The following is a 27,434-nucleotide window of genomic DNA, read 5'->3' on the forward strand; positions in this document are numbered from 1 at the left end:
TATATATGTATATATAATATTATATTACATATCCTCTTGTCTAAATAAAAAAGAGTTCAGAAAAAGTTAAATGATTTAATTAGTAAGTTATAGCAAAAATCTATCTAGATCATTATCCTAGTGTTTTTTACTATTAACTTTATGAATGAAGTTTATAGACAAAATATTTGTATGAGTTATTATTAGTTGGAATTTCATTTTAATGAAGTTAGATATTTTTTAATAAGTATGTCTCTTTGTAGTGATTTTATTTTATTGGAGACCTAATCTCCATTTATTTTTTAACCTTTTGTACCTTACACTTTTTCTACCCTGTCATCTTCCATTACTGTGGAGCAAAGATCAGAATCCAGCTGTTGAGGTTATTATCTGTCATGTGTGGAGTGGGGGAAGCAGAATATAGCTGCCCACTGTAATTAAAGGCTAATTTATAATTACTTGGTTAAATTATAATGAAATCTAGTAAGCAGACATGTTTATATAGTTTTTTCCTTTGCACATTGGATCACATTCCTTCCTAAGAGGTCAGTTTGCTTTTGCTAACAAAATTACCACCATAAAGGAATAATGGATAATCTACTGAAAGAATGGTTACAGCAAAACTCAAATAAACAAGATTAAAATGTTTTGAGGTTTTAAAAAACAGCATGCATCTTTTGATAAAAATTATGATTCTGTTTTCTTATGTGTTTGTATGTATGTATGTATGCATGCATGAATGCATGTATACACTTGTTATTCAAGTGGAAAGGGATTTAAGGGTTTACTTTAAAAAAAATAAACTTTTTATTTAGTTTTTTTCTGATATAGACTCTTTAGGTTTCAGTGCATTGAAAATATCCATATATTGTATGTTATACAAGCAGATATATTCTTATAATAAGAAAAGATTATATATATATAAAATTTAGTAGTATGACAATAACATTGCTGTAGCCAAAGTTGGCCATCTGTTCCAGTAGACATAACTCATAATTAAAGGAGATCTTTTGGTGGGGACAGCTAGGTGGTGCAGTGAATAAAGCACCTACCCTGGATTCAGGAGGACCTGCGTTCCAATTTGGCCTCAGACACTTGACACTTACTAGCTGTGTGACCATGGACAAGTTACTTAATCCTCATTGTGGAAAAAGATCTTTTGAGCACTACCTCTCTCAATATCCGATGCTTTTTGCAGCCATGTGTCCCACAATGAGTATTCTCAGAATGCTTTATCTTATCTTATAAAAGATGGTATAGTCTGACCTTTCCTGACAATCTTTTTCCCTTTCCTCCTTGAAGATTTGGCTGAAAGCTTACCTCTTTAGAGAAGCAGTCAGTCATGGTTTGCTCTTTAATTGTTTTAAACTAATTTATTGTTACCAATTGTCAAGTTGTGTGGAAAAAAATTATGTGTGTGTGTATATGTATATGTGTGTGTATGTATGTGTGTGTGTGTGCATATATATGACTTAATTGAATCCCAGAATCTGAAAGTTGGAAGATGAGATGGTCATCCCCTTAATCTCCGAGAAAATAATTCCATATTTGTGAACTCTGAAATCTCCTTCTCTGATCACAATCTATTATGATCCCACTTCTCCCTTGGTCTTCTAACCCAATCCTGTACTCCGGTACCATTCATTCTCTCCGAAGAAATCATCTCTGTACTAGCTACTCTCCTCCTTTGTCCTTTTTGACCCCTTGATGATCCAGCTTGTCTCCATATTTCCCTCTTCTCTTGAGTCCCTTGCCTTCTTTATTGCATCATCAGTTTTTCCCTGCCAAGATTCAACATTGAATCACTGCCGACATTTGCTGTCTTTACTCCTATACATGTGCTGCTGAATGAAGGTTAAGATAGTCATGAAACCCTAAATATCCACTAGAGATACTTGTGTTACATAACCTCAACTGGTCCCTCATTGTTGTAAAGCACTTCTTTTATACCACCCTAATTAACTCACTATCCCACTCATCATAGTAGCTCTTCTAAGTCTTCCAACCCTCCTTAATTCTCTGATTGTTCTTCCTCCTCTGACCCTCTCAGCGGAAAACTGTCTCATGTTTCACTGGAAAAAATTGAAAAAACCTGTTGAGACCTCCTTTTTTTCCCTTCCTCCTCATCTCATTTCACTCAAATGCCTTCTGCCACTATTTCCTCTTTTACCCATCCCACAAGAAGGGATTTCTCTTCTTGCCACAGCAAATCCCTCTTCCTACACATGATCCTTTTCCATCATGTCTCCTCTAGTAGATTGCCCCCTCCATCCCTCTCAGTAATTTTCAATCTCTCCCTTTCTATTGGCTACTTCCCTACTACCTAACAACATGCCCATGTCTCCCTCTTTCTCAAAGACCTTCACTTCATCTCTCCTCATCTCTGCTTCCTGACTTCCTTCAAATCTCAACTCAAATCACACCTTCTACAAGAAGCTTTCTTGATACTTCTTAATTAAGGTTGCTGTCCTCTGCTGGTTATTTCCAATTTATCCTTGTATCTAGCTTGTTTATGAATAGTTCTTTGAATGTTGTCTTCCCCATTAAACTTTTATTTCCTTGAAGGCAGGATTTGTCTTTTTACCCTTTTTTGTATTCCCATTGCTTAATACAATGCCTAGTATGTTAGGCACTTGATAAATGTTTATTGACTGACCATACCTTAAAAAGAATCCCTGTTACAACATTGCTGACAAATAATTATCCAGTCTCTACGTGAAAACTATAGATAAAAGGGAATCTAGTAATCTCCACACAAAATTTATTAGCACTCAATAATAAAAGACTCCCTACGAATTGAAATTTTCCATGGTAGTACTACAAAAAATCATAGAAAATTTTAAACCAGAAAGGATTCCCATTAGAGATCATCTAATTTATTAAAAGACTTGATTGATATCTTTTATCATTACATCATATAAATTTCCCAATTCTTCCATTCATTCTCTCACATTTAGCTGTTATGATATTTTTTAAAAAATTAAAGAGGGGAAATATATATTGTTCATCAAATCCAATCAACACATCAAAAAATTCAGTTATTTATTCACTATTTCACTCTCATAGTCTCCTGCCACTGCAAATTAGATGGGGATGTGCTTCACCTGTTCTTTGGGGCAAATTTGTTCATTGTTATTTCATAGGATTCAGTTTGTATTCTTTTACTTTGCTTTGTTGTAGTCATATTATTTTTTGCTTGGTTCTGCTTACTTCACTTTACATTAGTTAATATAAATGTTTCATTGTACTTCTTTTATTCAATGTTTTGTTTAATAGCACAGTAATTGTGTTATGAGAAATTTGATTAAATCAGGATCCCATAGTTTGTTTGGCCATTAACCAATTAATGGACATATCCTTTTTTTCTAGTTCTTTGCTATAACAAAAAACATGCTCAAATATTTGGGTTTATGTGGTGTCTTTCATTTTTATCATTGATGTCCTTGTGGTATATGCCAAGCAGTGGGATCTTTGAGTCAGATATGGGTATTTTAGATATTGACTTTGCATAATTCCAGATTGCTTTCCAGAATGTCTGTACCAATTCACAGGTCCAATAGCAATACTCAGCTTTCCATAACCTCTCCAACATTGATTCTTTCTATAGTCAATGTTTTATCATCGTTGCCAATTTTGCTGCGTATGAATTCTTTTGATTTGCATTTCTCTTTTTTTTTTTTTTTTTTTTTAGCAAGGCAATGGGGTTTAAGTGACTTGCCCAGGGTCACACAGCTAGTAAGTGTTAAGTGTCTGAGGCCGGATTTGAACTCAGGTACTCCTGAATCCAAGGCCGGTGCTCTATCCACTGCGCCATCTAGCTGCCCCGATTTGCATTTCTCTTAATCCTACTGATTCCAAGTAGATCAAATATGATTTCAAAGTTCATGAATATGGATGTGTGGAACATTTTGGGGTGATAGCAATATTCCCTGGATCCCCATCTGCCATCTGAGAAGATTCCTTCCAATTTTCAGATTCTGGGGTTCTATTAAGCTATATATTGTGGGAACCAATTTTTAATTGGGGAATGCTAGCTAAGCGGCTCGCCGCAATATTGGGGCAAGGAAGGAGACCGACAGCTTCCCTCAAAACAGAGCAGGATTTATTTTAACAAGAACAAACTGAAAAACAACAACCCACAAACAGGATCAGTAGGATCAAGGGAAAGGAAATAAAATAGGGAAAGGGAAATTATAAATCAGCTGAAAATACGCAGCAGAATGCCTGTCCCTTTCCAGATTCCACCTAGAATGCCCAGTTCTCCTCCCCCAAACCTAGACACACCCCACACAGTCCCAGCCAATGGGATGGCCACTCTGACAGTCACATGACTGCCCTCACTAGGCTTCCAATCATTATAATTTTGCCAGGCCCATGTAGGCGTCGGGAGTGGTGATGATGTGAGGTGCCAGAGCCCTGGCAATGGCTACAATATCCAAATTTAGTCGTTAATAGATTGTAATGCTTCTTTTGAAAATTGTTCATTCCTATCCTTTGACCAATTACTTTTTGAGAACTAGCCTTTGGTGCTATACAGTATGTGAAATGCCATATTCACTGTAGACATTCCAAACTTCTGTCCTGGATCTTTTTCTCTTTTCTCTGTTCAGCTTCTGCTAGGTACCTCCTAAGGTTCCGTGAGTTAAATCATGATCTCTGTTGGGCAGCTAGTTGCCTTGCAGTATTTTGAGTCAGTATAACCTACATTTGAAATCTGACTCAGATACATATTAGCTTTGTGACTCTGGACAAGCCATTTAACCTCTCTGCCTCACTTTCCTCATTTGTAAAATGGTGATACTGATAGCATCTACCTCCCAAAGTTGTTGTGAGAATACAACGAGATGATATTCGTAAAACACTTTACAAACCTTCAAGTGCTATATAAATGCCACCTGGCATTATTATTGCCATTACTGTATCCATCTCCAGAGTCTCTATTCAACTCTAGTCTTTCTTCATTCATTGTCTTTTGGGCATTTCCAGTTTGATATTTCATTCTAATTTCATACTCCTCATGTTCAAAACAAAACTCATTATCTTTCCAAAAAAATCTCACCCCTCTTCCAAATTTCCCTATCATTGTTAAAGTCACTACCTTGATAGATTGTTTTTAGGATAGTTTATAGTTATTTTCAATAGCACATCCTGCTTTATTATCCCCGTGCTGAATTGTGTTGTTGCTATTTAGGAATGCTGTTGATTTTTGGAGGTTTATTTTAATTCCTGTTGTTTACTGAAGCTATTAATTGTCTCAGTTTCTTTGCTTCTCTGGGATTTTCTAAGTAAAATCATTAAATCTTTTCAGCAGATAGGGGTAATTTTACCTCCTTTTGCCTATTTTTCCCTTTAATTGCTTTTTCTTGTTTTATAACTATTGCTAAAATTAAAAAAAAAATCCCCCTAAATAATACCAGGGAAAGAAGGCCTCCTTACTTTATACTACTTTAATTGGGAAAGTTTACAGTGTTTCCCCATTACTTATGATCCTGGATTTTACTTTTTATAATATTTAAAAATTTATTCTATACCTATGCTTTGCAGAATTTAGAAAATATATAAATTGGGATTATATTTTGTCAAAGGTTTTTTCTGCATCTACTGATATAATTGTGTACTTTTGAATGTTTTTATTTTTAATATGATTAATTATGTTAATTATTTTCCTAATGTTCTGCCATCCTTGTATTCTTGGTATAAATCCAACTTTATCATAGTGAATGTTTTTTTGATAAATTGTTGTAATATTTTGTCAGAATTTGTTTTTAATTAATATTTATTATGATATTAGTTATATTCCTCTTTTTGTATTTTTCCCATTTTTAGGTATTAAGACTAGATTTGATTTATAATTGGAGTTTGGTGGAATATCTTCTTTTACAGTTGTTGAGATAATTTGTGTAATCAAGGTTCTCCCTCACCCTCTGGTTTTTCCTAGTTTGATTTGTTTCCTCCATGAAATTAGATTATGGCTTCTCCTTGGTATTCTTTTAATTTAGGCTATCTTATGTATGCAATACTTTATTTCACTTCTCAGTTTTGCTGGCTCTATGTAATGCTTTATTTCAATTCTCAGTTTTGCTGGCTTATAACTGTTTATAGTAGGTGGTAATCATTCTTTTTATTTCTCATCTATGGTGTTAATTTTTGTTATTTTAATTTTCCTCTCAATCAAATTAGTTAAAGGTTTATCAATTTTGTTATTCTCTTCAAAATAACCAACTTTTAGTTTTAGTCTTTTGAACTTATTTTGGGTCATCTGGCCTCTTAAATGCTTGGTCTTATTTTGTTTTCATCTTTTCAATAGTGACTTTTCAAAAATAGATTACACACATTTCCCTTCCCTTTAAATACAGTGCACTAAACAAAATAAGTGGTCATTGTCTCCTCCATGTTTGCTATGGGAACTGCACCCATTAGGCACAAACCAAGGTTCAGGCCTTCATCTTGGAAACCTGCCAATCATATATACCAGTCAAAGAAGTATTAAAAATATCCATTGGTGAATATTTATAGCAACCAAGGCTTTCTGCTGACCCTTGCTCTCCATACTAGGGGTTTTCAGCTCCCAAATTTGCTATACATGTTATATCAAAGTTTTAGTATAGTTTTAGATTTAATAAATGTGTATTTTCCTTCAAACATACACACTGCTGCTAAGCTTCATGGGCAATATTTTGAATATAGCCAGTTGTTTGCCTTATATTATTGCTTTTTTGGTTATCCATCTTGTTGCATTTTTGTACTTAAATTTCTGTTTTCTGCCTATGAGTTCAAAACAGGTCATACTTTCTCATCACCATTCTAAAAAATCTAGGCCCTGTTTATAGATGAAGGGATTAAACTCAGTATTTAGCCCCAGAGGAGAGAACTAGGCGCAATGGGTCAGTAATTCAGAGATGCAGATTTAATATTATGTAAATAAAAACTCCCTAACAACGAAAATTGTCCAAAAGTGGAATCAAAGTATAAATGCCCTCTCATTGTCTTAAGCAAAGTCTGGGTGACCCAATTGTCAGGTATGTTGTAGAAGGGGTTCTTTTTCAGACATGCATTGGACTAAATTGTCCTTAGAATTCCTCCTAACTCTGAATTTCTGGGACTGATCTTTTTCTCTCTACCTTTCCTGGCAGACTAAATCAGCTAATAGAACTCTTATGGATACATTTTAGTCCACACGAGTAAAGGCCTAAGACTTGACTGAGAGTTATGGACTAGGGACTAGGCAAGAGGTAGTCAGGGGAAAGGTCCAGATCTTTGTCACCAGATAGATTCCATAGCACCTCAGTCAGCACTGGGGATAGGATGCAGCTGAATTCAACACAGCCGCTCTAGAGGACCATTGCTGAGCCTCAAGTAGAAATCCTTTGATCTTTGCTTTGTGGCCCGTTGTGAACATCAGTTATTAAACAGTGACATGACTGTGAGGGCTTATGGAATTTTTCCTTTTTCCTATTGCTTCAGACTGGTGTCCCTCTGAGTGGCAGTACAGTGAATGGCAGTCAGAATTAACAATGAGAGAAAGAATTGATTTCCAGTCCTGTCACTTCTTATATGAGCTTTGTCAACTTACTCTAATTTCAGTTACCTAAATTCTAACTACTCTACTTACCTAAAAGTATTATTGTGAGTAACAGACTTTGGAAACAGTAAGGCACAATATAGATGTGAGCTAATATTAAAATTATTTTTGAGTATGGGTTATGTCTTCTTTCTCCCTTACTATTATCTTTCATTTCTACTGCTATTCAAATGCATACCTAAATAGCAGCTCCTGCTTTTCTATACCTACCACATGATCTCATTCCTCTCTCCATTCATTTCATGCCATTCCCACTGGCCTTTCTAATTTACTTCTTCTGATTTGCTCTGTTTGGAAATGAAATTATTAAAATTGTGTTCAAAATTGGTCGGTAGGCTTTTCCTGATATTTTTGAGTTGCTTCTTTGTTAGTAAAATATTTGAGCTTCATATTATGGTTTTTGTTTCATCTATGTTGTATGCATATAGCATTCTTTCTCTTTGGACTTTGCCTCTATGTTTCAAATAGGTAAGCGATTCTCACCTAAGTGAAGTGTATAACCCTCAAATAAATAGCACTGCTTACTGCTTATTAATATCACTGTCCAGGGCAGTAAGGAATAACATACTAAAATGTTTTCTTTTGGACTTTTTCTCCTACTTTCTCAGAATGGGAGTTTTTTGTCATTTTTTATATTCTAGATAATTTAATCAGCTTTCAACAGTTCAATGAGCCAGTATTTGCTGAGCCTCCACTAGATATAAAACATCATATTAGGAACTGTGGGGAAAACAGAGAAGAATATGACACTTTCATAAAAGTGTTCCTAGGGGTACTATAGCATTTATAGAAAAATCATTTTAAGAAGGTATATTTTTTTAAAATTATTGATACCAGGGGCAGCTAGGTGGCATAGTGGATAGAGCACTGGCCCTGGAGTTAGGAGTACCTGAGTTCAATCGCCTCAGACACTTAACACTAGCTGTGTGACCCTGGGCAAGTCACTTAACCCCAGTTGCCTCATTTAAAAAAAAATTATTGATACCTTTTATTTTTATATTACCTGAATTTCTCAACATATCCCATCTCCTCTCCCACAGAGCCAAATCTTATAACAACAACAACAAAAAATTTAAAAGAAACCAACAACATCACTTCAGCAAAACTAGACAACACCTTAATCAAGTCTGACATATACAGTATTCCACACCTGGAGTTCCCCCAACTCTGCAAAGAAGAGAGAGCAATGCATTTTCACATCTCTTTAAAGAAGAGATTGGATTTGATGCCAGAAATACACCGTTACCAAATTAGATCTTAACCAGATGGCCTAAGGATAAGGTTATCTTTTTCTGCTAGGCTTGAATTGGCAAGAGACAGGTCTCTTGAAATCCATTGGTTTGGTATTGTGTATGCACTCCCCTATTTCATCCTGCCTCCTATATACCAAGCATTTTAACAGCCTTGATCTCAGAGTCATCAAGACAGTTATTCCTGTTGTTGCTGATTTACTACTACAGCTGCTTCCTCTTTATGTGATTTAATTTGAAGTTTCAGCCCACCAGGGGGCTATTGGTCCCCACCTAGGCAGCTTTAAAAGCTGGCTGCTGTTTTCTGAAGAGATGTTATTTCCATTCCTATTCATAGTGATTTTCCCCCTTCTATATTCATCTAGCAACAGCAAGGCAGTGTTCCAGCAGTCCTGTCTCTACATAAGGCATAACATAGACCATTTGGATGGAAAAATTATAAATTAAAATTATTCTATTTCTTTTAAAATATTCATATTGTGTTGCTCAAATGCCAGTAACTGGAAAATTGTGGATAATGTCCTGTTTTTGTAACCTTTTTCAATGTTTTTAAATCCATTTTTATTGTTACTTAGACATCTCTTTTCCATTGAATGGACTTCGTGATAGATAGCATTTAAAATTATCCTGTATGTTTCCAGTGTCTGACATCTAAGATGGTACATATCCTGTTAATATTGTCCTATGTAATTTTTTTTAAAGTAACACTAAACAGAAACCAAGCTTAAAAATAATTTTCTGGTAAAGAAAATATATTTGTGATTAAATGGTTACAGAGATAGTTTATGGGCATGCCAAGTTAGTTCTTTGGAGGTTAAAATTTGATGTGATGAATGGAGATAATTCGAGGTTTGTCTGTTGCAACCAAATCTTTAGTACTCATCTGTGAAAAGCAATCTGTGCCCTCATGAAAGTTGCTGATTTTCAGGGCTTAAAATGTCCCTCATGTTTCAGTAGACTTGCTTTTACTTTCTTCTGCTCTCAATACCAGGTCATCACCATGCTTGTATTTTTAGTGAAGTCTCAAAATTTCTGTTCATCAATTAAATGGAGAAAACATTGGATTGGAAAGTGAAAAGTACTTGTTAATGAAAAAGTTTTAAAGTGATTTTTTTTTTTTGGCAATTTGTAATGTTCAAAGGCAGAAAGATAGTCTCAGAACTCACCCAAAGAGGACTGTAACTCATGGGGATGACCTGGTGGAAAGAACATGGAATGCTTTTAGTAAAGTAAATGTTTTATGTTCATTTTTTTTCTTATACAAATAGGAATTGTGATTCTAACATCTTAGTTTATGTTCAGTATCGTTCCACCCAACACTATGGAACTAATTAAAGAATGTGCATGCCTTCATTCTGCTTGTCAGTTCATCTTTTTAAACTTCATATAAAGAGCCAGATGCTTTGTTTGTGTTTACCATCTTAGATGTCCAGGAGAATTTAAACTTTGTGTTTTTGAGATTCATCCAGTTGAAGTCACTTTTAAACCATAAATAATTTAAAATTCATGCATACCCATACAATTTTAATAATACTGAAGCAGATTTTCTGAATATTTTCTGTTTGTTTAAAAAAAGCAACAAATCTTAAAAAGCCACTATTCCTTATTTTTTTAACCACTATTTCTGATACTCAATTACCCAGTAAATTTTGTGCAATTAAAATTTAAAAATCAAGGTATTTTGGGGACCCTTTGGTTAATGCTATTTTAATCATTTTACATGTAGTTAAGGAGTAACCTAGTCTTCCCTTCACTACCACCCCCTCCCCCCCATTTTGATGGGAGGATGTTATTGTAAGCTGCAATGTTCAAGGTCAGAATTCTTTATAACAAAAAACCAAATACACTATTTCCTACACTCTGATTGATGGAAAATAGGATGTAAGCTGTCAGGAAACAGGTTTTCCAACATAGTCACTTAGTTTGCCACAGCAACCAACCTTTTGAATACAATAGCTTAATACAATGCTCTTAATTGAATAAAAGATGCAGATTAGAATAGTTAGTACAAGACAAATGAGTATCCTTATCTTTAACAGTTGGTTTGTTAGAACCTTAACTACTCTTGACATTTTTCCCAAGGTTGTTGACTAACCAATTAGTCAGTTAACTCCCCATAGTGTCTCTGGGCCACAAGCTTTAGTAGCATTGCTCCTGAAGTTCAGTAAAATAGGTCTTCTCTGAAGTGTGACTAGTCCTGATCGAAATGCTATGGAAGAAGCAGAGTTGTACTGATTGGCTGTGAATGTTAATCACTCTACAAAATGTAGTGATAATTTATAGCATTGTTGTAGCACTGTGGTGTTCATAAAATGAACTTAATAACCCAAGCCTACCCTTGGGATTAGTTGCATTTTCTCTACAATTGAATACCCAGACTGTCTGCATAATAGCCTTGAGAAATACTGAATTAAAAAGAGTTAGCAGCTGTATTATAAAGTAAACAGCTCTGCGACAGATTTTTTAATGATCTCCTTTTATTCACAGAGGGTGTCTGTGAGATATGGCTGACCAGTGAAGACACAGGGGCTTATGGCAGAGATATTGGCACTGACCTCCCTACATTGCTGTGGAAACTAGTTGAAGTGATTCCTGAGGGAGCTATGCTGAGAGTTGGCATGACAAATCCTCCCTATATTTTAGAGCATCTGGAGGTAAGGAAAAAGGAATCATTAACATACTGACACAGACATTAACCATTCAAGACAATGTTGCATCCTCACTACTTTGACAGAAGCTTCATTTAAAACCTTTTTGGACCGTGTAGTCCTAGGTTGCCAGTTGTGAATTGAGGGCATTCTGAAGCCCCTTCATTGGCTTACCGAATGTTTTATTCTTTGCTTCCTCGACATGAAGTAAGATGTCAAGATTTTTTTTTCACTTAACCTTTTCTCACATTTTTTTCTTTAAAGTTGCATAGCTTTACATGTAATTTTAGACCCCACGATCACATTTTATACCGTCAAATAGGCTGCCAGTCATTTCATGATTAATCATGCCTGACTCGATATCCAAGTTAATGTTGCTTCCTCTACTAGAATGTCCAACTTGTAGCACAGTGAGTTACTCATCCAGAGAAGTTCTCTTGATTCAGCTTTTAAAATCAGAAGAATTGTGGTAAAAATTCAATCGATAGTTGAGGGACTTTTAAAAATTAAAAAATCTATTTAGCTCAGTTAAAAGTCTCATTTATTGGATCATATTTTTCATTTATTAAAGACCTATGTATCGCCAATGCTTGGCCTAGACTTGTATATTATTAGACTAGAAGATATAGATCTGCCTTTAAGGAATTAATAATCAAACATTTTCCTAAATTCAAGGAAATGAAAGGATTAACATCAGAGGTCTTCAGCATTTTAATGAAGAGGAACAACTTTTAAGTTCTTTGAATCTTTGAAATTGCCCCAAAGAAGCATGAATTTGATGGTCGTCTTGTGGTTGGTTCTAGGAACAGGGGACATGGTGACAGCTCTGTTCTGTATATCCCCCATAATAGAAGTGCCCTTGGGTTACAGAAAATTGGATGTGGTGGCTGGTCCTGATAGAACATGACAGACTTTTCATCCATTTGGAGTTCTCTGGTTTTCACATTTCAGTTCATTAATGAATGGATACTTGAAGGAATGAAATAATTTTTATTTTGTAGTCATTATTACAGAAATAAAATTAATTTGGAATCTACCAGTATATTTGTATCAATTTCCAAGAAGAAGCTTAATAACTATTGTGTGGCCAGTCCTATTTATATTATAGAAATATAATTAAAAGAATATTCAGAGGATCTATGACTTCATGAACATTGGGAACTCCAATGTGAGAACCCAGAACTCCTCTCACCACTACAACTTGCAATCCTCCAGTGAGGGACTTTCCTAAAACACTGTTTAGTCATTTTCTCAATGCATATAGTTAAGAAATAGCAGAGTGAGGACCTGGACTAATTCTATGTCCAACATTCTACATACTACATGAGTATATTCTGTACTCTACATGAGACAACTAAGCGGTTCAGCACATAGACTACTCGACTTGGAATCAGGAAGACCCGAATTCAAGTTCCACCCTAGATACTTACTAGCTGTGTGACCCTGGGTAAGTCATTTAACCCCATTTGCTTCAGTTTCCACATCTGTAAAAATGAGTATGCCAACTTTTAGAAATTTAATGTTTATAGGAATATTCCTTAAATATTTAGTTGAGTATACTTTATACATTTTGTTTTGGAAAATTAAAATTTAGGATAATGTGAAAAAAGTATCTCAATTCTCATCTAACTCTAAAATTAGTTTTATAAATATCTATTATATTCAATGTAAAATAGTATAAAATATAGAAATTAAGATAATAGAACTAATACTCACAAGAACATTATAAAAATACATATTTCTATTTTGATATGACAAATTTTGTTAAATGTATCATGCAACTGAATAAATAATCTTTAAGTTGATACTTTGGAAATGCCAAATAATACTTTTCTATTAAACATATGCATTGAGTTAAATTTGGATTTAAGATAATTTAAGAGAAGTGTGGACCCTCTAAGAAATATGTTCTTGTAGTAGGAGTCCAGACACAGTCTTCAGTAAAAATCAAAAGGTGTGATAGCTGCAGGTTACCAGACCCTTTAGATGCATGTATTACCTGGTGGGGGGGAGGGGTATCCATAAGCCTGTAATGCAAAAAAAAAAAATACCACTCTTTTTTTGATGAGTTAATTTTAAATCAAGTGAGGACCTTTTATGAAAGTAGTCCCTTGTTTCTGCTTTGAGTTGAATGCATCATTGCAATAATTTAACTTACTGAAAAAAAGCAATACTCAACATTATATTAATAAGATCCCCTCATGACCACTTAGTGTCACTGAGGCAAATGTAGGTATTCCAGGGATGTTTTTGAACTTAAGAAGGCTTGCTGACATAGAAGGAGTTGAACTTGAAGTCAGAGGACCAAGGTTCAAATTATGGTCTCGCTCTTAGGTGACATTGGACAAAGGGATAGGATCCATACAGAGGGGTGTACCTTGACAAGGAAAAGGGTAACCTTTTCATCTGAGATCATAGTGAGGAAACATATACTGGTGAAAGATGTCTGAATGCCATGAGCTGAAAAGAGAAAAAAAGTAACCTCTCAGCAAAGGTGCCCCCCACCAATCCCCTTTGCTTTCGGTGAAAAAGAAACCAAGATCCTTGGCTGAAAGGTTGAAGAGATGAGGGGGTGGGTGGTTCCCAGGAGGCTTAAGGAAAGATGGGAATGTTTGGAACAGCTGCTGTTAGGAGTGGGATATTGCATCAGTTAGGGAGGAATAGAATTGTTTGCTTTGTTGCCATGTCCAGTTGGGATTAAATAGCATTAACGACATCAACAACAATAATAACAATAACTAGCACCCATATATTCATATAGCATCCACTATGTGCCAGGGGCTATATGAAGTATTCCAGGAGGATGAGCACCTCTGCTGTGAAGGTTTGCTGAGCCCTTTTCAGGGCTGCTCATCCACCTTTGGTGTCCACCCAGCACTCTACTCTTAAATTTGTCTCCAGGAAGCTGTAGCATTCATAGTAGCCCCCTCTCAGTTGATTTGGCAGATGGGCTAAACCAGGTCGAGGGTAAGCAATGGGTCTCAAATCCATTGGTGATTTAGGGGGGTGTCTAGCCCAAGTATGTGAGGACTTCATCCCTGGTGGAATGGGCAGATGAGAACAATTTGTTCCAATGGCCATGAAGATAGCTGAAGCAAGTATAGCTTGGTCTGATATGGAAGATGCTGAGGTCATCCACTGCATCCTGGGGCATAACCAGCTGTCCTGATTTTTGTCTTGCTAATGGACTTCAATGACTATGGAAGAGAGAGTGAAGGCTGATGACTGTGCAACCCTGTCGTCTTTAAATCTAATTCACACATTTGCCAAGACATCACCCCATGATGTCATTGGCCCTCTTCAAAAAAGGACAAACAACAACTATGTGCCAGGCACTGTGCTAAGCACTTTTATAAATATTATCTCATTTGATCCTCACAAAAATTCTGGGAAGTGGGTGCTATTATTACCCCATTTTATAGATGACAAAGTTGAGGCCAAGAGAGATTAAGTGATTTGCCCAAGGACACACTGCTAATAAGTATTTGAGGCTGGATTTGAACTCAGTTCTTCCACTGAAACACATAGCTGCCTCAGGTCCAGTCTAATATATATTAGCATTTTAAAATTATTTCTAGGGGGCAGCTAGGTGGTGCAGTGGATAAAGCACCAGCCCTGGAGTCAGGAGTACCTGAGTTCAAATCCGGCCTCAGATACTTAACACTTACTAGCTATGTGACCCTGGGCAAGTCACTTAACCCCAATTGCCTCACCAAAAAAAAAAAAAAATTCTTCCATCTCCATTCAGCAGCATATGAAAGAGGGACAGAGAGGTATGCTTAGAGTAACCCATGATGGAGGTTTAGCAATATGTGATTGGAAATTGGACAAGATTGATTTTTGGGGGGGCGGGGGCAGGGCAATGAGGGTTAAGTGACTTCCCAGGGTCACACAGCTAGTAAGTGTGTCAAGTGTCTGAGGTCAGATTTGAACTCACGTCCTCCTGAATCTAGGGCCAGTGCTTTATCCGCCGTGCCACCTAGCTGCCCCAAGATGGAAGAATTTTGAAGGTAGGAAATAGTATAGATTTGGGTTGGTTCATTAAGGGAACAAGATAGAGAGAAGGGATGAGATTATACCCAGTGTAGGCATGACAGCCTGGGAAAGAACTAAGGTGGAGAGGAAATGTAGTTCACAGGGAGGATTAATAACAGGTTAGGGTTTGTAAGTCATATGAAGAGTTGGAATGGTTGGAAAAACATTTCAACATTTATCGACATGGATGGGGAATACTGTGAGTGATAGCAATTATTACGATTGATTGGTATGTTAGACAGTAAGTGCATCCATGCATCCAAAATTTTCATTTATTACTTTTTTTCACGAAAAAAATTCTAAGACAATTTTATTGATACCAACAGTGATCTTTCCTCCAAGATTTTCTACCATGTGCTTACAATTTAACTTACAGCTAGGTACGTGCCAGTTTATGTCAACGTCAGATTTTCCCATATTGATGGGGAAAACTTTCAACCCTTTAATCCTTTTTGCCTCCAACTTTTAAAAAAGCTTTGACTTTTTAATAGTTGAAACAGTGGGGTGCATATACTTTCTCATTATGACTCTCCATCAGAGCTAACTTTCAAAGTTATAGTTTTAACCATCTGTCTTTATAGGAAGCACATTCCTTCCTTTCCATATGCAGCTTGGGAAGATGTGAGTTCACTACTCACTAGTAATCAACTCTCCTACCCTCAGCAATTAATTTCATAGATAAGCAGTTATTGGAAGAATCAGACACTGTGTTCAATAGAAAGTCAGTCCTTCTAAAAGTTTTATTGCTAAACATTAACCTTGATATTATTTACAGAAGTATAATTGATGAAGATATTTCATTAGTTAAAGCACAATGCCACTGCTCTTTGCAGATTAACTTTTTTTTATGGCCTGCATAGCTTCTTCAGGTTTCATAGATACACTTTGACCTTGTTTCCTTGACCAACTATCCTAAAAATATCTATCATTTGTCATAACTAGAACCAAGCAAGGACATGAAGACATACCAGCACAAATCTATCAATGTATTAAAATGACCATCATAAAAAATTCTTTATTGAAGGCTATAACATTATCAAATGAAAATTATCAAATTAATTTTGGCTTTTATCATTAATTTTATTTCATTGACCAAAAATAAAAGGACCTTTTAATTTAATAAGTTAGAGTCTAAATAGTCCCATTTTAATGGGACTCTGTTTACAGTAAATAAGTGATAGAAGTATTTGACAGTAATTCATGAAAACTACTATTTTTTGTGAATTAATCATATATTTGATGAAAATTTTAAAAGGATATATATATATATATATATATATATATATTACTTTCCACCCTTTTAGTTTTATTCATGTTTTACAATATTCTTCCATACCTCATAAGGTGCATGGTTTCTTCACTGTGGGTATTCATTTTCCTGTCTTCATAAACAATTTCATAACTTGGTATGACTAAAACAGTTTATTACTTATTGGATAACTTTCTGTTGATCAGCCTTTTTAAAATTTGCTATGTTAATCATCAGATGCAAGAGACAGACTATATCGATGTGACTATACTATAAGCCTTTTTTGGGGGGCGGAGGGTGAGGCATTGAGGGTTAAGTGACTTGCCCAGTGTCACACAGCTAGTAAGTGTCAAGTGCCTGAGGTTGGTAACACTTCCGAGACAAATTTTATAGTATCTACCTTTACAAGGAAGTGATATCTGGGTGTTCTAAAGTATTTCTTTTTACTTTTGACATGTTTCTCCTATACTCTTAATAATGGCAATCAATCGGCAGCTAGGTGGCGCAGTGGATAAAGCACCGGCCCTGGATTCAGGAGTACCTGAGTTCAAATCCGGCCTCAGACACTTGACACTTACTAGCTGTGTGACCCTGGGCAAGTCACTTAACCCCCATTGCCCCGCAAAAAAAAAAAATGGCAATCAATCAGTATATATTCATTAAGCACCTACTATGTGCCGGGCATTATCAGTCAATCCTTTTCCTCCATTGTAGCATTCATATTTCTGTAGCTGATTTAGGAGGGACCCTGTGCTTCTGTGTGCACCATTTTTTTTTAAAGGATACTTTCTAAATATGCCCTTGTGCAGATTACAATTCTAAAAGTGTACATTAAGACTGGCATTATTTAGTAATGCTTTAATGTGGTCTTTCTGTTCAGCTTTGGTTTCTGGATACCAGTAAATTTCTTGACTTACTCATTCAGTGTCTTCTTTTTGATATCATTTTGTTCCATGTGTCTTGCCTAGAAGATGCCAAGAAATTTGTAGCTCTCACCTTCTTCCACCAAATAAAAACTTGAGGCATTGTTTCTGTCTTTCCTAGATGTCTGTACATAAAAATTTATACTATTGAATCCAAACAAAAATGTATTAGTGGTGAAAGATTTCCAAAAGATCAAGTAGCTGTTCAATTTTCATTTTCCCATGGGAGCCCTTAGGTTGATGTCTTGTGTTTTACATAATATGATTATAAGATGTATTGGTTTTATTATTTTCTCTTTAACTTGGAAGGTATATGTGTTGTTTGTCCTTCATTCTCAAAGACGACTGTGACATCTGGGTGGTGCATGACATTGCTGTGAATTGGATTTAAGTGAAGGAGGATTGTGCAAGGTCCTCAACCTCACTCTGTCCTCCAGAGCCATCTGGTCCAGTGGCAAAATATATATCAGGACAATTGGAGATGGTGTTCAAGGCAATTAGGGCTAAGTGACTTGTTCAGGGTCACACAGCTTGTAAGTGTCTGAGGTGAAGATCCTCCCAACTTCAGGGCTAGTGCTCTATCCACTGTACCACCTAGCTGCCCCCAAGAGGTCATACTTAGTCTATTTAGATAACAATAGGTTTAAGGCTATAAAAAACCCATAATGTACTTCAACTGTCTCACTGAAAAGCATGGTGTTTTCTTTTTTCTTTTTTATCAATTGACATTAATATGTTGGTAGTTGTTTTAAATAATGAAATCAGTTTTCCACATTTACATCAAATACTCTAGCATTCTCAAAGTACTCAAATCTATTTTATATTTATGTCTTTGTGTATATATATTATACATAAATTCACGTATAGTAGTAGTACACTTCCACCAGTTGCGGACGACCATGGATCAGCACCTTGAAGAGCCACAGGCCACAGTGTGGCTGTGCAGTCCTATATAGGAGCCGCAGCTCCTGCCACAACAAGGACATCAGAAAACTGCACTCACGTATAGCTACACAATATACATGTAATACATGAATGATCCATAAATATGGGAGGCAGAGATATTTTTCTCTCTCTCTTTATATCTCTAACACTTAGCATAGTGCATGACAGATAGTTCTTAATAAATGCAGTTGATTGAGTCAAAGGCTGTGAAATAATCAATAAAAATAGAATAAATATTATGGTACTTTCAGGTGGCATATTCTATAATTATCTAGTCTATTATAATTTGTGCTTTCTACCTTTAACATTTCTTGGCCCATTTTTTTGCTTTTCAGCCAATATATTGTTTTGTTTTCTTCCCTCCTTCCTTCCTTCCTTCCTTCCTTCCTTCCTTCCTTCCTTCCTTCCTTCCTTCCTTCCTTCCTTCCTTCCTTGCGGGCCAGTGAGGGTTAAGAACTGTCAAGTGTCTATCCTCCTAAATCCAGGGTTGGTGCTTTATCCACTGTGCCACCTAGCCTCACCCAATATATTGTTTTCAAGTAGATATTTGTAAACTTTTTTTGAGCAACAAGTTGTCGATTCTTTAAATAAGTCATATAAATGCATAATTGCCCTGTATCACTAATATTCCCATCTTTTTCCTAGTAAATATGTGATAACCTTCTGTGAAGAGAGATAAGAATTATTGGGAGAAAGTATGGTGATGCCAAAAAAATCCCTAAACACATTAATAAAAACTTATTTAAAACAAACAGCAATACCTCTATTAGGCTTATATCCCTCTAAAGGGACCAAAAAAAGATAAAAAGTGCTTATAAATACAAAAATATTTATAGCAGCTGTTTTTTTTTTTAGTAAAAGAAAATTGGAAACTAAGGGACTGACCATCAATTAAGTAATGACTGAACATGTTATATAAATGCAACAGAATGTAACAGTGCCATAAGAAATGACGAAATGGACAGTTTCAAGACAATCTGTGAAGATTTCTATGAATTCATGCATAGTAAAGTGGGTAAAATTAGAATAACATACAAAATCAATAATATTGTAAAACCCAACAAATAGGAATGCTATTAATAGCCCTCATCATTACAGTGACAACCATTATTCTGGAGCATCCATGATGAAGCATGCTGCCCACCTCCTGACAGAGAGGTGATACATTCAGTATAGAAAAGGAGCTATAATACTTTAGGCATTGCCAAAGCAGGGCTTGGTTTTGCTTGACTATGTACATTTATTGCAAGGGACTTCTTTTTTTTTTTTCCCCATTGAGAGAGATGGAATGGAAAGAAAATTTATTTTTTTGTGAAGAAAAAAATAGTTTAAAAACATTGAAAATGTATGTACAATAAAAATACCTTTCTTAATATTTGAAGGAAAATGATTCTGATTTTGGAACTTTCTTGTTCTCAAAATGTTCAGGGAAATTTAGCCATACATACCACTTAACATGAAAAAAAAAATGGCTCCAAAAATAAATTACACCAGATTTTTTTTTACACCCCACCTCTCCAAAAATGTCTATTTTAAGAAATATCTCTTTGGGAAGGGGGACATTCATAGAGCAGAGAAATCTAAGTAATGTAAAAATAAATCATCAAAATATATATATTTTAAAGAAGGAATCAGAATTGCCTCTTAGAGGAAGCTGTGAAAGTACTTTGCTAGTTATTTATGAATTATTGTGAAGCCTTTGAACCAATAATGATGGTTCTTCTCTGGTGCCACTGCTATCTAGTTCTGCAGAGAAGCTACTTTCAGTCACTTCCTTGGAAGTGACTGTTTTACACTCATTGTATTGAGAATATGATGGTTTTTAATTTTTCATTTGATCCAACTTACATTTTCATTGAGTTGGGTTTCTTGGGACCATATAGTGATGATTTTCATATTTTCCACAGTTTCCTCTTGCTTTTCTCTAGTTTGGGGTTTTTGTTTTTTGTTTTTTGTTTTTCATTTTTCAAAGCCTCTGTGATAAAGTCATGGTTTGATGTTAAATTATTTATTTTATTGTTTGCTCTTTTTCAATCCTTTTTAATTGTTTTGACCCTTTAGGTTTTTTCTTTCAATTTCTGATTAAAAGACAAACATACAATTTAAAAATATATTTTCCAAATTTTCTTCTGCATTTGTCTTTTTCGTTTACCTTAATTGGGCAATAACATATTCCAATTTTGTATTGTCTGTATCAGCTAGTTATTAATGTAATTTCCCAGTGCCTTTCCACAGATCTTCTATAAGTGAAGCATTCAAGGAACTCTGGCCATTATGTTGTTTGACAACTGTTCTTAGAATCCTTCCTTAATAGCTATACCTTTCCTTTTGTGATTCTTATTAAGGCCGTTTTGTTGTTTAATCATTTTTCAGTCATTGTTTGATTCTTTGTGACCCCCATTTGGGGTATTCTTGGCAGGGATACTGGAGTGGTTCACCATTTCCTTCTTAAGCTCAGTTTACAGATGAAGAAACTGAGGCAAACAGGGTTAAATGACTTGCACAGGGTCACACAACTATTAAGTGCCTTGAGGGAAGTTTTGAACTCAGGAAGATGAGTCTTCCTGACTTCAGACCTTTCACTCAATACACTATGCCACCTAGCTGCCCCTATTGTGACAATGTACACCACACCAACTGCTGTCTGTAGTTCCTGAATTTTTTTTTGATTTCTGCAATTATTGTGGGAAATTTTTTTTTCACAGTTTATTGTTCTTATTTATGATGTATATTCAGAACACATTAAAATGTGTTGAATCTATTACTGATTTTTTTACTTTTTGTATCTAATTCAAAAAGCACTATTAAGAAACAAATTTCACTACTACAATCCTAAATAAACACTTAACTACCTTTAAACAACATTTGTGTTGTCTTCTCCCTTTAAAATGTAAGTTCCTTTAGAAAAAGAAGACAGTTTTTCTTTTACTTGTATTTGTATTCCCACCACTTAAGCACGATTCATAGTACATGTTGTTCAATCTTTCAGTCTTGTCCAGCTCTTTGTAACCCATGGAACATATAGCATGCCAGGCCCTTCTGTTCTCCTGTTTCTCTCAAAATCTTGTCACATAGGAAATGGTTAATAAATGCTTATTGACTTGACTTTTGATAGCATGTAATTATGAAGTTTCTGATAAATCTTTTATTTACTCTCTGTTCATTGGTACATTTGCCTTATTCATTTATGTTGATAATATAAAATTTTCTTTCTGTTAAAAATTAAGAGAGCTAATGGTTTACCAATTATGTTGTATTTTTAAAAGCAGATCTAGGCTAATCTTACCTATAATCTCTATGTAACCAGTTGTATTCATTTCTCCTCTTACTGAGCATTTCTTCTTTTGTGCTTTTGGAAAGGTTTACTTTATAATTTTCTAGGTGTGCTTTTTTTAATTGCATGTTTTGTTCTTTGATCTTCTCTGATTTATTATTATATGTTTTCAGTATAGCTTTTTTCCTCTGGAGACTGCTTTAGCTGCATCACTCACAATTTTTGAAATATCACCTTATTGACATTTTCCTTTATGCAGTTATCAGTTGTTTATATTTTTTGTTTTTAACCTACTCATTGTTTGGTATATAATTGTTTAATTTCCCTTGTCTATATCTGTAGTTTGTATTCCATGCTTTTTTTAACTTTTATTGTATTATGATCTACAAAAAAATGTGTTTACTATTTAAGACTTTACATATTTATTGTATTTATATTTAGCATTTTCTAGTATATGATCATTTTTGTAAAGGTGCTGTGAGAGTCTGAAAAATATGTAAACTTTTTACATTCCCATTTGTAAGATGCCATAATGTTTTTTACGTCTAAAATTCCCAACTATCTCTTCATCCTTTTTTTTTTTTTTTTGGGTGAGGCAATTGGGGTTAAGTCACTTGCCCAGGATCACACAGCTAGTAAGTGTCATGGGTCTGAGGCCGGATTTGAACTCAGGTCCTCCTGAATCCAGGGCCAGTGCTTTATCCACTGCGCCACCTAGCTGCCCTCTTCATCCTTTTTTATGATTTACTTTTTGTTTGTATTTCTTTTAGATTTATCTACCCTTGAAAGTGGAACATTTAAGGCTTCTACAATTATTGTGTTGCAATCTTTGTCTCTTTGGTATTGAGTTAGCTTCTCTTTTATAAATTTTATAATTTAGCCATGCAGTGAATGATTAGTGATTTTTCTCACTTTATTCCAAGTTGTAAAAACAATATTTTTACTAAAAAGAGAATTGAAATTGAAAAGTTAGCTGAAATATAATGGGAAGTGACAAATAATTTATATTTAAATTATTGTATGATGGATTATTTGCTATTTCTATTTCTCTTAGTTATTTATACCTGGAATAGGACCTACTTGTGCTTAATAGCTGAAACTTATTGACATTTATCACTATTCATCTACTGCAGCTAGTAAATAAGTAGTAAATAAGCTATCTTTATAGGGATCATCAGATACCATAGAACTTGATGAGGCCCTAAGGATTATTGGATCTAACCCATTTATTTTTCAGCTAAGGGACCCTACAGGTGTTTAGGTTACTTACCCAAGATTACACATATAATAAATAATAGAGCCAGAATTAGTTTACCTTGAATTCTTATTTTAAATTATCTTCGAACTTATTCTATTTCAATAACTTTTCCTTTTTGTTCCTAGTCAAAAGGTATGTTATTAAACTGGTTTTGAGTTGATTCAGTTTTAAAATATGTTTGTACTATGGAATTAAAGAACATTCTTTAGCAATTTTTATGCAGATTCATGTACCAGAATTTAATAAAATAACTATTCAATTCAACAAACATTCCAAATCTAGAGAGCAAAACCCATACTCAATAAGACTAGGAGTGTAGAATGTTGCATATAGTGTAGATACAGTTGATATTTTAGTCTTTCTGAACTATGTTTTACTCTTTTGTCTTTAATCTTTGTTGAGATGCCTATGGGACAGCCAGTTAGAGATGTCTGCTAGACAGTTGGTGATACAGACTTGAATTCAAGACAGAGACTGAAGTTGGATATATACACAACAGTGATCATCAAACCCATGGAAACTGATGAGATCATTGAGAGAAAGGGTGTTATTCTCTCTCTTTTATAGATGGGCATGAAGAGATTCAGGTAGGTTGAGAGACTTGCCTGTACTTCCATGTGCTCAAGCATATGCCGAAGGCAGGATTTGAGCAGAAGTCAGACACTCTTTTTAAGCTGTACATGTTAAGCAAGCTGATCTGACTGAAATAGAGAGTGTGTGAAGGGGAGTACTATGAAATATGACTAGATAGGGAAGGTCTGGTTTTAGAATCAAATGATCTATGTTCACATTCTAGCTCTACCACTTATTATCTATGTTGGGCAAGAGACTTTACCTCTGGTTACTACAGCTTCCTCACCTATAAATGGCAGGCTGAGGAGTTTATAGTTTCTCCAAGAGGCATTATGGACCCCTTGAATGTTTTTGTGTGGGGGAGTTGCAGATCTGAATTTCAGGAATATCAATTTGGCAGCTGTGAGGAATGGATTAAATAGGGTAAAAGTCTGGAAGCAGGGAGGCTGATTAAGAAGATATTGCATTGGGGCAGCTAGGTAGCGCAGTGGATAGAGCACTGGCCCTGGATTCAGGAGGACATGAGTTCAAATCCGGCCTCAGACACTTGACACTTACTAGCTGTGTGACCCTGTGTAAGTCACTTAACCCCAATTGCCTCACCCAAAAAAAGAAGAAGAAGATGAAGAAGGAGATATTGTATTAATATAGGTATAGGTTGATGAAAACCTCCATTCTTTATAGACTTGAGAAAAAGGGATGGTTTTGAAAAACGTGGTTAGAGAATTAATAACACAAAATGGTTAGATTGGAGAGGGGTATGGATGAGAATGGCCACAGAGTTGGGAATATGGGTGAATGTTCTCAAATCCACTTATCCAGCTCTAACCTGTTGATATCTAGTCTCACATCTACAACTGCCAGTTGGCTATCTCAAACTAGATGTCCTGTAGACATCTTTAACTCAACATGTCCAAAACTGGATTCATCTTTTCCCCAGAATTCTCCTCCCTTCCAAACTTTCCTATTATTGTCAAGGCAACGCCTATTCTCACATAAGCTAGGTGTCAAGCTTGACTGCTTATTATCTCTTGCCTCCCATATCCAGTCTGTTGCCAAGGTCTGTCAGTTTTACCTTAGCAACATCTCTCCAGTATACCTTTCTGTGCCCTGATATTGCTACCACCCTAATGCAAACCCTCATCTCCTCATGCCTCTACTATTGCAGTAACTTGCTGATTGCACTGCCTATCACAGATCTCTCCCCAATCCAGTCCATCTTCCATTCAGCCACAAAAAGTGATTTTCCTTATCCTTGGGTTGGCCTTCATCACCTCCTCCACTCAGTAAACTCTAGTGATCCTCTGTTACCTCCAGGATCAAATGTAAAATCCTCACCCTTTCTGGTCTTCTTACATTTTATTACTTGCCACATACTCTTGTGGCACTGGCCCCCTTAGTTTTCCTCAAATAGGACACTCCCTCTCCAAATGCATATTTAATAATTACTGACATTTATGTAGCGCCTAGTTTGTTCCAGGCACTGTGCTAAGTGCTTTATGAATATTTTCTTATTTGATCCTCACAACCACCCTGAGAGGTGCTATTATTATCACCATTTTTATAGATGTCTCACTGATAATAAATAGGTGTTTTAAGTAGAGGAGAAGGGGAAAGTTTTGCTTTAAAGTAGCATTAATTCTAAAATATTTTTTTAAACCTGTGGAGATATTTAATTGTGGTACAAAAATGTTACTTTTTAAAATTTTTTATTAGCAGAATACATTGCATTTTACCCAGAATGTAGTTAGATCTATGTACTAATTCTCTTTATTCTGAATCTTTAAAAGACAGTTCTCACCTGGCAGTCCCTTGAATACTTAATTTCACATGAGCAGATAAATAACTTTCTCTGTCACCTGTCAAAATTAGTTTAGTTCATACTTCACAATATACCATCTGTGAACCTGATTTTCTTCATTAATTCAAGAAATCAGTGATACTCAAACCTTTGAGAAGAGACCTGTTTGTCTGCTATGCCTTTGTAGGCCTAGAAAATATGGATACTGTTTGGAACTTAACATAGTATTCTTTTAGTCTTTCCTGCTACTTCTTCCTGTCATTTTAGTCTTGTTTTCTTTGTCTTTGTTTGTTTGTTTGTTTGTTTGTTTGTTTTTAGTGAGGCAATTGGGGCTAAGTGACTTGCCCAGGGTCACACAGCTAGTAAGTGTGAAGTGTCTGAGGCCGGATTTGAACTCAGGTATTCCTGACTCCAGGGCCGGTGCTCTATCCACTGCGCCATCTAGCTGCCCCCTGTTTTCTTTGTCTTAATTGAAAACTGCTGTCTGACAAGTGGCTTCCAGAAACATCATCATACAGAGAACTTATAATAGTGAAAATACTCATAGTTTAGTCACAAGTGAGTATGGAAGTTTAAAGCAGTTAACATGGTTTTATACATAGAGAACTAGCTGTAAAGCCAGGAAAACCTGGTTTCAAGACTCTCCTCTGGCATAAACTGTCTGTGTGATTCTAGGCAAGACATTTCACCTGGTATTGTGTCAACCTCAGTCCCTCATAAAAGAAAGGAGGGTTATTAAAGATTTTTTTTTTAATTCACAGAAGAAGACAGAAGGCCAGAAAGAATCACAACCTGTGAAGGTTTAAAAGTTCCCTGTTGATTTTATTATACTTAATAAAAGGAGCAAGAATATGATGGAGGGAAACTCATTGTTACATGTGCAGTTTTGTTTTTCCTTTCTGTGTATATCAAGATGCTCAATTTTAGTTGTCTGTTAATATCAGGAGAAAAAAAAGAATCAGATCCAACCCTCATCCCCTAAACATGAAGAAGCTAAATAATATACTTAATATTTTAATTATTACACTTTGCTCAGAAGAATTAGAGGAAATCCAGCAGATTTCATTGCAGTTAATTCTTCACCTAGTTTCCATTTTTACTTCATTTTCTCATCTTTTTATATAATGTCACTTTTTAGTTTAAGGAATATTTGGTATTTCTCCCACACTTTTCTTTTCATACTGCAAAAATGCCCCACATAAAAATGTTATATATTCAGAATTTAAATAGAAAAATTTTAAATGTTACATGACACTAAATAGTAATCTTTCCTTTCTTTAGTTGGAAATCTTAGAAATTATTTTTCAAAGTATTCTACTTGTATATAATCAGAGCGAAAGCCCTGTTGAATGGATTATAAGGGCCTCCCCATAAATTGTTTGTAGTTGTAGAATATGCTGCAAGTGGATCAGTGGAAATCAAGCTGGGTTGTTTAAAATGTTTCTGAAATTTCTCCAAATGTTCATTAGTGAAAAAAAAAATTAGATAATCCACTCTGTTTTAAAGGACATATGTATTTGCATGAATACATGAATATGTGACTTGTTTTGTTTTGTGGGAACTTTGCTACATCAAAAGTATTATTTGATTAAAGAAAAGCCCTAGGGTTTAGGCCCCCTCAAATGTGAGGTTTCAGGGTTGTAAAGTCCAACCCCTAGACTTACATATTAAAGTATAATTTAAATGCAAATTTTTTTCAATTCTAAAGGTAGAGTACCTTAAAATATGCAGCCACACTTGGATCAGTTTAAGTTATAGATATTAACCTGTTCTGATTGATTTGCTAGTGTATTTTTCCTTGACAAATTATTGACTGAAATGTATTTAAATTCAGATAGATCCATATCTAATTTTGTGTTTGGTGTCAAGTCTGCTGTCAGTCATTTACAATGCCATCTGTCCCTGGAAACCTTAAGA

General features: G+C 35.2%; 1 protein-coding gene across 1 annotated transcript in view; it reads left to right on the forward strand.

The window, feature by feature from the left end:
• Nucleotides 1-27,434, forward strand: part of CDKAL1 (CDK5 regulatory subunit associated protein 1 like 1) — a 652,342-nt gene that overhangs the window by 343,704 nt on the left and 281,204 nt on the right. The window contains 1 exon segment of the mRNA XM_043977679.1: nt 11,299-11,465. Coding sequence (XP_043833614.1) covers nt 11,299-11,465 — 167 coding nt within the window.

The sequence above is a fragment of the Dromiciops gliroides genome, chromosome 1 (genome assembly GCF_019393635.1).
Source record: "Dromiciops gliroides isolate mDroGli1 chromosome 1, mDroGli1.pri, whole genome shotgun sequence".
NCBI classification, from domain to species: domain Eukaryota; kingdom Metazoa; phylum Chordata; class Mammalia; order Microbiotheria; family Microbiotheriidae; genus Dromiciops; species Dromiciops gliroides.